Source organism: Coptis chinensis, chromosome 1 (assembly GCF_015680905.1).
Source record: "Coptis chinensis isolate HL-2020 chromosome 1, ASM1568090v1, whole genome shotgun sequence".
Lineage (NCBI taxonomy): Eukaryota > Viridiplantae > Streptophyta > Magnoliopsida > Ranunculales > Ranunculaceae > Coptis > Coptis chinensis.
In genome coordinates this window covers 32,186,173-32,197,369 of record NC_141456.1, presented here as the reverse complement: position 1 = coordinate 32,197,369, position 11,197 = coordinate 32,186,173, and the positions used below count along the sequence as shown (strand labels likewise).

The window sequence follows — 11,197 nt, the reverse complement described above, 5'->3', positions numbered from 1 at the left end:
AATTGAGACCATTTTAAAACTCCATTTAGTGATATATATGAAGTCTTCATACAATTGTGTCAAAGAGTTTTGTTAGGATTTCAAAGGGAGGAACATTTGCTATGACATTATTCTATTTTATTTCTTCAAATTGATAAAAAAAAAAAAAAAAATAAAAAATTGGACAATTAGTATGTAAATCATGGCATTATTAGTAGTGATTGTATTGCATGTCATATCCCAAAATGACATATGGTTTTGCAGTATTTTTCTAAGTCGCTTCAAGTACATGATGCATTGAAGCATTCCTTGGATTATTTCAGGCAATAGCAAAATTTAGTGTCTAAACATATGTAGTTATGAACATCATTTACAATGGAATTTCCCAATATGAAATCTATCCCAGTGAATTACAACGTAACACAATTTATTTGGTTTACATATATATAATGTTTTGTCTATATTTACTTGCCAAATGTAGACATATAGAGACATTTGCATTTCTTTCTTTAATGTATGCAGTCTATATTCTGATTTTTGCATATCCCTTATATTAATTATTTATGACTTCTCATTTAAATCTAAATTGGAATCAATTTTGTTACACACAAGCTCGACAAAAATAGTCAGTCTATAATATTTAAAGGAAAAACAAGATACTGATGATGCATGAGGATGATAATATATCGAGTAGGTGTGTGCACTTGCTTAGCATTATTCCTAGATTATTCATGCTTTTATGTTATATTATATTCTAAAATGGTATAGGCAATCTCTTCAACTTATAGTTTTCTCACATGAATTCTTACGGTTATATGTACATGTTGTGTGGTATTGTTGAACTTGCTTCTTTATAAAAGAGATGTGAAGATTGATGTGCATTGTTGGTAGTGACTGGATTGGTATATAGATCTACAATGAATTTTTTTAATTGCATTGTTTTTCTATTAGGTTGAAGAAAATTTGAATGTGGGGGATTTTATCGTAGTTATCTTTTTTCAAAGTCAATTGCTTTGGTTGGTTTGTTCGAAGTGGGATTTGAAAGTTTTTTATCCCCATCCTTCCAAGAATACAGTTGACATGATCAACTGGATTGGGAGTATTATGTGTAGAAAAATGGTTCACCACCATTTTCTCAAATAAGTTTATTGAATACCATGTTACATCAAATTGTTTTAGTTGGCTTATCTACAGACTTTTTGAACTTTGGAGTATGTTTAAGCAAGTAACTACCTTAAAGGTGGATGAAATTGAAAGTTGTAGGGTGTCATTGGTAGCAGCTTCTATAGGCATAAAAAAAAAGTATCAAAAGTAGTTAATATGGGATGTTTAAGAATGGTTGGAGTAAATGATGGCATAATATTTTACCAGTTACCAATTAAGCTTTATTTGAATTATTAAAGGGCTATGACAGACCATGGTTTTCATTCCATTATTCTCTGTGATTTCAGATCTGAGCATATCATTAGTGACGATCAAGTCTGGTAGGTTGGGCGTTACATGGGTGAGTTCTAAAACCTCATTTGTTTAGCAAGCAGTGCAATAATATTAGATGGAAGCAATGCCCCAGAGGAAGAATCACTGTTCAAAAAAAAAGTAAGACAAAGGAAGGCAGCAAGTATTATTGTAAGTGTAAGTATACTATTATTAACTTTTACACCAAGGGAGATTGAGGCACTTGCACACATTTAATTGTTAAATGAGTTAGTGACGCCTGAATTTAGTGTGACATAGAAATTTATTCTAATACTGAAATGGGTGTATGATAGACCATTAAAAATTCTATGACGACTTGATATGTATATTGCTACAGATTAAAAGGATCAACATAGGCACATAGCATATGCATTCTGACTTTGGAAGTTGGGCTATAACAATTGGTCACATATTAAGGCACTGGTAAGATGCATTTGTTGATAACACTTCCTTATATTATGACTAACAAAAGGAAGCATTCCTTAAAACCTAAGCAAGTAAATCACTTGATTATGGATGGTGATAGTCACTAATTTCAAGATGCTTTCTGGACAGCAACATGCATTCATTTGATAGGGCAAGTTTGGAGATGTTGGAACAAATATTGTTTAGAGATGAATGCTTAATACATGTACAAGTCAAGTAGTTGATTCTTAGAGGTACTTATTTCAATCTTGGCAATATTATCTAAGGGCACTATGAATAACAACATGGCTAATTATAAGGAATGCTAAGTGTTTTGTGCAAAATAGTTTTTTCACCTTAACATTTCTTTCTAAAAAAAAAATCATTTATTCGCATGACTTTCTTATTTAACATGTATTAATTCTAAAGAAATCAGAAACTTCTTTAAACTTATTGCATATAACCAGGTTTATTGTTGTGATTTAAGCAAATAAGTTATGTTAGCTATGATTTCAAGCTGTATAAACCATGGTTAATTATGAAGAAGATGCTTTTTAGTGGTTTGTCCGACCTTAGAGCACCAAGAGATTTCACTATTAGAATAATTTTATAACATGAATAGGTAAAGCATATAAAGTCGAGTTCTAGACTACAATTCTACTTCTTTTGTTTGTTTTACTCGGTGTTAGCTTTATTGAAGTGAGCAACTCATTACACAAGATCAATCTCACCCACACGCAAAAGAAACAATTGAAATACTAACTAAGACGACCAGGACTTAAGTGTACGTAATTTACAATTTTATTCTTTCCTTGCAAGTTGCAAGAGGAACATATAAGGTTCACTTGGTTGAATGTAAAAGATAGCAAATTTGGAAATTATTGTTTTAGAAACTTTTGTTTTGGAAAGTTGTACTAAAGAAGTTTTTGTTCATGCGTGGTTGAATTTTTTTTAATGTATTAGGGTTCTTTCAATTTGAGTTTAGAACTTTAATAGTGAAAACATGATAAGAGTGGGAGAGGAGGAAGGCAAATTCGAGAGGGAGGAAGTTTAAATTTCGCGAGATAAAACTTCATTTGCGCGAGATGGAAATCAAGTGAGGGAAGAAGACGGAGAAGAAGACCTGGCAAGTTTTTTTTGGAAAGTTTTGTCGCCAGTTTCAAAGTGGAAAAAAATATCCCCAAATTTTAATTATTTTAGAAATATTTCTATGGGTCCCACCCTATTACAACTCAACCAAGCACCCCGAAAGATGCAAACACGTGTAAAACTTTCTAAAACAAACTTTTGTCCTATTTTCCGAGCTAAACAAGCGGACCCATACTTCTGCAATGCATTTCCATCGTGCATGTTGGATATGTAACAATTGATGAAGAGCTTATCTTTCGAAATGTTAATGTGGTGTACTGCAATATGACCATAGATCCAAAGAAACATCCTATAAAGCATTTTGTAGAGATCATGATGAGGAGATGATAAGGAATATGATTATAGAGCGTCATGACCATTTTTTTTGTCCGATAATTGAGCGCCATGATCACAACAATTATGATTTTTTTTGTTCAATGGAAGTATAGTCAATGTCTCTCTTATGAAAAATTATAGGTAGTTCATGGGAATCAAGCACAAAGATTAAATTTCTTATCGTAATCGCGAGACTGAGTAAGCATATATAAGAGCGGTGTGAGCAACTTGCTCTATCTGACCAGTGTTGCAATTTGAGTCTCATAGACAGAAGGTAAGCTACCAAATCTTGGAATTCTGAAAGACAAAGAAAATTCAGAATAGTCATCACAATTGTAGAATAGGCAACTTTAATCTTGCAGTGATAAGATCTTTGTTAACAAGTTTGTTAAGGGAGGCCAGGGAATCAGCCAAGGACTAGGCATATTGGAGATACTCTGTAATTGATTGATTTCCCTTCAAAATGGAGAGAAGTTGAAACCTGATACGGGTGGCATTGGCCACTGATTGCTGTAAGACATGACATTGAAGGAAACTTCAAGTTTCTTTGGCAATATTGAAGCCAACAAGCCAACAACTGCGGAACACATTCAACTATAAAGAAAGAAGTGGAATGAACACATGGCTTGGGAAAAATAAAATACATAGTAGAAAACATTCTTATGTTAGTTAGTTTAAATTGGTACTCGCCTCTTGATATTGTTGTGTTAAGGTTGTAGTATTATTCTTTTATATTAATATATGTATCTATAAGAGCAAGTCCAATGGAAGACTATATGGGCTGCTAAAGGCAAATATAACACCTCAACCACAAAAATGTCATTCCAATGGGACTGCTAAAAGGGTCTTAAATTTGAGCATTTTTTTGTATGTCTGCAACATAAATTTTTTGTATGGCCAAAATGTCATGTTGCTAGAACCAACAACATTTGAACAGTAATTGATGGGATCAGTGCAACTCCTAATCTTTAGGTCTAGAGAAAACCCACGACGCAAGCATTCGCCAGAAGGTGCTACTAGGTCCCATACTCCTTCATCGTCAACTTGACAACTTATTGCAACAGGAACAATAATAACCCAAAACTAGAAATAAAACCTTTCGTCAAAACCCTTCAAAAAAAATTAGAAAAACATAAACCCTTCAAACAAAGTATACATATATTATAAGCAATGAATCATTAGCTATCAATATACATATATTATTTATTCAAGTGGACTTTAGGCTTTTGAGCCATTAACTATCTACTAGCATCATGCACGTGCGATGCACGTATTAACAATACATCCACAACAATAGAAATCTTAACAATACTGTTCAATACTATTTACTCTCAAAAACGCAAGAGGAAAAAGTCGGGAAATTAACTGAGGTAGGGGACATCAACTCAATAGAAGCGCACCTTCCATACAAAGATTGTACCATATATCAAAAGTGGTTGCCACAAAGTTGTGGGCCAAACTTGTTGTCCTTCACCTCTAAAAATTCAATTTCCCTTGAATGACGCATCTCATTTGAACCTTATCTACACTGTATATTTTGTAGTTTGTACTCATTCTTAGTGTTGGAGGTGCTTGAGGAGGCTCTCACAACAAAAGTTTACTTTATGCTGGTACTGAACTCTTTTAAAATCTCTAACGACGCAATGGATGATAGCTTGCGTAACTCCTTTTTTGGTTTATGTTAACAATTGAATGTGTTAGAGATGAAATTATACATGATTAATTTACTAGCAGCAAAAGAACTAATCCAATTATGGCAACTCATAATCGAGTGAGCGGAGCGAACGATTTTGGCAGGGGGGGGGGCTATGCGAGACAAAAACCAACTTGGTTGGTTTCTGTCTGTCTGTCCTCATCTTCTCTCTTATTTTTTTTCTCCCAAATACCTTTCTCCTTCACCCATCTCTCTCTCTCTCCCCCCCGCATCACCCAACTCTCTCTCTCTCCGCCGCAGCTCCGCTCACTCCCCACTGCCACGCAGTATGATAGTAATTGTTTTTTTTTTTTTTTTGACCAATGGCACACTTGTAATAATTGTTTTTTTTTTGGTCTGCCCAACACAATATGGGGTCCGTCAGTAACAGGACCCGAATGCATTACAACCCGCGTTCTCAAACTCAGAATTCCCCTCGCTCGACTCAACTTTCCAGTAACTCCTCCCTCAACTACTCTATCCCTAAACTATTCCAAGGTAACCCACAATTCTTTCTCGTTCTCCTCAATAATGATCCGCACACACAGTTGAAGTGCATTTTGACAGCACAACTACCTTATCTCCACACTTCACTCACTCTCTTCTCTTGGTCTCACTAGATAAAGGCGCCTCTCGTTGAAGAAGAGCCCGAGGTTCCTCCTCAAATGGTTGAATACCCCGAGATTGAAACTCCATAAGGTATATATGCAATTTTAAAGTGAAAGTTTTAGTTTTTAGAATTTTTGGTGATTTGAGATGATGGGTACGATAATTTTGATTGTTAGCATTTCGACGTGTCATTTGTCTAGGATCGATGGTTAGTAATCCGTTGGTCATCAAATGTGAAAGGTAAAGAAAACTTGAATGGATTAATTTTCGAGCATGTCTTCGGTCGCATGTCGTGTATGGTCTTGCGCAGTCATATGGGTCATTGGATCGATACTTTTGCCATTAAATACATACGCACCCCTTGGTATGAGTGGGTCGAGATGTCGTATGCACCCTACATCTCGCACCATATAGATTTAGCCTAATTTTCCAACATATGGAAACAAGCATGTTTTGAATTCTGGACAAAACCAACTTGAGCGAGCTTAACGCTCACAGGCGACGGGGTTATGTGGCCCAAAAAGTAATTTGGTTTCTTTCTGTCTGTCCTCATTCACGAGCAATTTCTCTTCTCCCTCTCCCTCTCCCTCTTTCCTTCTCAACCAAACCCAACTCTCTCTCTCTTCTCCACCTCCGCTCACGCCCCCATTGCTTGCAGTTATCTAGTATAAAAAGGGCAAAAGATAATCTCAATGGGCCAAAATAGCTAGTTTCTTGAACAAGTAAGATGTAGCAAGTCCTGCCATAGGCAGGGCCTAATGGCTAGTTTCTTGAACAAACTAACGCAGTCTTTCGTTTTGCGATTGGGCTTAGTCCACCATACCCAGCCCAGTCCCATCACTATATAAACCCTCATATCAAAACCCTATTCTCTTCAACCTCTCTCCCAGCCGCTTCCACAAAACACAGACGAAAACCGAAAAAATGGGACGTGTGATTCGAGCACAGCGTAAAGGAGCCGGGTCCGTATTCAAATCCCACACCCACCACCGCAAAGGACCCGCCCGTTTCCGGTCACTCGACTTTGGTGAACGTAACGGGTACCTGAAAGGAGTAGTAACTGAAATAGTCCATGATCCGGGTCGTGGAGCTCCATTAGCCCGAGTAACATTCCGTCATCCATTTCGTTACAAGCATCAGAAAGAACTGTTTGTTGCTGCTGAAGGAATGTATACAGGACAATTTGTTTATTGTGGGAAGAAAGCTAATTTAATGGTGGGGAATGTTTTACCATTGAGAAGTATACCTGAAGGAGCTGTTGTTTGTAATGTCGAACATCATGTTGGTGATCGTGGTGTCCTTGCTAGAGCTTCCGGTGATTATGCTATTGTTATTAGTCATAATCCTGACAATGGGACGAGCAGGTATAAAAATATAACACTTTTCTTTTTAATTGTTTTATGTCATACAGGTGTAATGTTGAAATGTTTGTTTTTTTGAGTGATGTACTATTTTGGTTGTTTTATGTGATGGGTAGAAACGGGTATTTAGTCATGGTGTTTTTCGATGGGTGGAATTATGTCATTTGCTTCTTAAGTTTAAAGTTGTTTGATTATTAATTGAGTGCAGCATAAATGTGGGTATTTTAGTGTGGGTAAATGTATTTACTTTGAATGTCAATAAAGGTTGCTTTTGCCATGCCACAGGCCGGTTTACTTTGTCTTGGAGTATTGTGCATCCATTGGTACTAAAAACTAGTGTGTGAGCAGTCCTCTGACCATGGTAAGTGTGCCCATGGCGTAGCAACAGACTATGCTTTAAGTAGCCTTTGTTGTCTTTGCAACTGACTTGTAGTATCAAAATCACCCCCTTAATAGGCGTTCTCTTCAGCTCAAGTCATTAGCGCTGATTTGTTGAACCCTTTTTCGGGGCCAGTTTGGTGCTTTTAGTGTCTTCTTTCAATGTCAATAAAGGTTGCTTTTTGCCACGCCTCTGGTTGGTTTACTTTATCTTGGAGTCCTGTGTATCCATTAGTACTAAAAACTAGTGGGTGAGCAGGCCTCTGGCCCATGGTAAGTGTGCCAATGGTGTAGCAATAGACTATGCTTGAAGTTGTCTTTCTCTGCAACTGGCTTGTAGTATCAAAATTGCCCCCTTTATTGGTGGTTACTTCAGCTCAGATCCTGAGCACTGATTTGTTGAACCTTTTTGGGGGCAATTGTACACATTTACTTTTTTACTTTTAATGTCAATAAAAGTTTTTTTTTGGCCACACCACAGCCTGTATTACTGTGTTAGGGACTTGTGCATTCATTAGTGCTAAAAACTAGTGAGTGGGCAGACCTTTGACCCGTGGTAAGCTTATGGAATAGCAAAAGGCCAGGCTTTGAGTAACCTTTGTTGTCTTTGCAACTGACATGGCGGAGTATCAAAATTGTCCCCTCGGGTGTTTGCTTCAGCTTAAATTTTTAGCTCTGACTTGTTGAAACCGTTTTTGGGGGCAATTTTGTACTTTTAGTTTTTACTTTGAAATTAAAATGTCAATAAAGGTTGCTTCCGCTAGGTCACAGGCTGGTTTACTTTGTCTCAGTGCTATGAAATTGTGGGTGGGCAGGCCTCTGACCTATAGTAAGTATGCCCATGGTGTAGCAAATGCTATTTAGTAGCCTTGCTTGGCCTTTTAAATGATTTGGTGAAGCACCAATCCCCCCGAATATGTGTTTATTTTAGCTTGAATCTTGATCTCTAATTTATGAAACCTGTATAGTGGCAATTTTGTACTTTTAGCATTTAGTAAAAAAAACTCAACAAAGTTAGGCGCAAGATTTTGTGATGCTGCATAACAAAGTTACTTTGTGCTGGAGTCTCGTGCATCCATTATTACTTAACGCTAGTGAGTGCCCAAGCCTTTGGCCCATGGTAAATTATCCATGGTGTAGAGAAGGCTGTGCTTGAGCAGTGTTTGTTGCGTTTTTAGCTGCCTGCATGAAGTATCAAAGTTGCACCTCAATTGGCTTTATACATTTTCAGGTAAAATAAAAGTCATGACTAGTGTCACCTAACAGAATTGTTTGATAGATGTTTAGGCTGTGTCTGTTAATGCATTTTGAAGTGAAATCTTTAATCATTAGACATTTTCACTGTTATACCCTTTCAAGCTGATGGTCATGTAGTATGTGACCATATTTTGTGAACCACTGATGCTTCAGATTATCATTGACTTGTTTGAATTAATAATTAACAATAAAGGATTGTTAACAAAACTTTTCTACTTGTAAGACAGTCATGCACATAACTTGTGACAGGAAGCTCTTAATGTGCTTTGGTAAGTCCTTGGTCCCCGTCTGGCAACACTCCTTTGATTTTCTCCTTTACTTGTCAGACTATAGTAAAAAATTAAGCAAAACAATGGTTCTGTTTTGAGTTCTAACCATGCTTTAGAGTTTTATTGATTTACATAGACCCAAATTTGTGCGCTAGTGCAGAAGATAGGGGTGGCAATTTACTATTATAAACTATAAATTGCATTTGTAATATACTTATTAGGATTATGTATTATCATCAATGTACATAACTATAGCATTTCTACTGAAGCTCATGTTGGTGAACAACTTTATCATGAGATTGACCCTAACCAGTTAGTTCTCTTACATTTATTTTTTAAGTTAATGATTTGTACTAAATTTAGAGAAGAGTTATCAATGATTCACATCATTTCCCTGAATTGAAGTACTTTTCAAAAGTTTGATCTACTTAATTATGTGGCATGGCAATCACTCAATTGACCTTTATAGAATGAAGTAGTGAACAAATTTTTGTGCACCTCATGTAAACATTGGTAAGTTTTTTGGTTGTTTGATTTTGCAAGTTTATTGAGAAATGCTTCCTAGATGGTTTTTCTTTACATTTGCTAAGATTTCTTTATTGGGTAATAAATGAACAAGAAGGTTCTGCATTGCGGATTCACTTCATAATGATAACCTCTTGACGATCTTTAGTCATAATGAGCTTGAAGTTGGATGTTTTGGATAGTTTTTTATGGCTTGTTACTCATTGTAAGAAGTAAATGTGTTGCAGTCCACACATTGGTTAGGATATCAATCAGGATGCGGAAAATATGATCTTGATTTCAAAAAGTTTCTTTGAATAGTTCAATTTTTAATCTGTTTGACTGTTCAAATCCTATTCATATTTGGTTAGTAGTGAATAATGCTGACAATAGAACGTCTGCTTCAAGTCTGTTAATTGAAAACTAGTGTCTTTGATGGTTTTACTCAATAATTTTGGGTGCTGTGGTTGGCTAAGCTGTATATCTTAGCCACATATCTATTTTTATCAAATCATTCCACATTGCACGTCATTGAGTTATCTATGTTAGTAGAATAATATGCAAAAACTACTTGAATCTTAAAGCTGGGTAGGTACACTTTTTTCTTTTTCGTATCTGTATGTTACCAATGCATTTTAGTTAGGTTATTCAGATCCATTGCAACAATTCTATTAAGTTGTTTTTGTCTTGATCTAGTATAGTTTTATTATGTTAAAGTCATTTGCGAAGTTGTTAAATTCATGTTTTGATAACTTGATATAGTGGATTGAAGCTTACCATAGCTAGGGCCTCTGTGAACATGGCTTTTCTGAACAAAGAATTGAACTTTGTGTGCAGCTTATTGTTTTCACAAGAGTTGATGTTTATCTTTAGCTGGGAATCTGGGATTTAGCTGTGAACTGTTTACTTGAACATATTTTACTGTCCAACTGACCTGTTTGAGATGCAATATTATGGTGTTTTCAGGATTAAACTACCTTCTGGTGCCAAGAAGATTGTTCCAAGCGGATGTCGTGCCATGATTGGTCAGGTCGCTGGTGGAGGTAGGACTGAGAAACCTATGCTGAAGGCAGGAAACGCTTATCACAAATACAGGGTGAAGAGGAACTGTTGGCCCAAGGTTCGTGGTGTTGCCATGAATCCAGTTGAGCATCCTCATGGTGGTGGTAATCACCAGCACATTGGGCATGCTAGTACTGTTCGTCGTGATGCCCCTCCAGGACAGAAAGTTGGGCTCATTGCTGCTAGGAGGACTGGTCGTCTCCGCGGTCAAGCTGCTGCCACTGCTGCTAAAGAGAAGGCTTAGATATTATCGGTTCGTTCTCAACTTTTTCACTTTTTCTTTCGAAGTGATCTGTGTCAGACATTTGTTATTCACATTTTGAGAAAAGACAAGAGAAGACTTGCTATGTTTTGTTTTATAATTAGGATGGCAGCTATGATTCTTAATTGTTATTTTTTCTTCTTTCGAATTCTTTTGATTTCTTGTTTTTATTCTTTCATAGTAGTGCGTGCGTAATTCCATAGTGTGGAGTGTGGAGTAATGCTGCTTTTTCTGCAATTATATGCCCGAGTGGATGTCTTGATGAGAAAAATTGAATGCATGCACGTCAAGTACACATCTAAAAGGTTTTCAAACATCCTTGAGTCTGCAAATAAAAATTAAAAACAACTCTGATGAGATTGTAGCCATGGTTTGGGGTGTAAAATAGCTGCACAAATTTGCGATGTGATGTAGCCATGATTAGTGATTGAGTTGGTCGTTGTAAAGAATGACAGAAGACTGTAAGGGACTTTTATCT

General features: G+C 36.4%; 1 protein-coding gene across 1 annotated transcript; it reads left to right on the top strand.

Moving 5' to 3' along the window:
* The first annotated feature begins 6,445 nt into the window (after positions 1–6,445).
* Positions 6,446–10,867, top strand: LOC147523510 (large ribosomal subunit protein uL2). Its single transcript, XM_086598928.1, has 2 exons — positions 6,446–6,990; positions 10,362–10,867. Exons 1-2 carry the CDS (start codon positions 6,551–6,553, stop codon positions 10,699–10,701), a joined length of 780 nt encoding a protein of 259 aa, XP_086455054.1. The 5' UTR covers positions 6,446–6,550; the 3' UTR covers positions 10,702–10,867.
* The last annotated feature ends 330 nt before the right edge of the window (positions 10,868–11,197 follow it).

Bases quoted from the DNA above. Each gene is read 5' to 3' on its own strand.
- LOC147523510 (XM_086598928.1), top strand. From the start codon at position 6,551: ATGGGACGTGTGATTCGAGCACAGCGTAAAGGAGCCGGGTCCGTATTC. The intron at 6,991-10,361 runs GTATAAAAATAT...TGGTGTTTTCAG, and splicing joins CCTGACAATGGGACGAGCAG to GATTAAACTACCTTCTGGTG.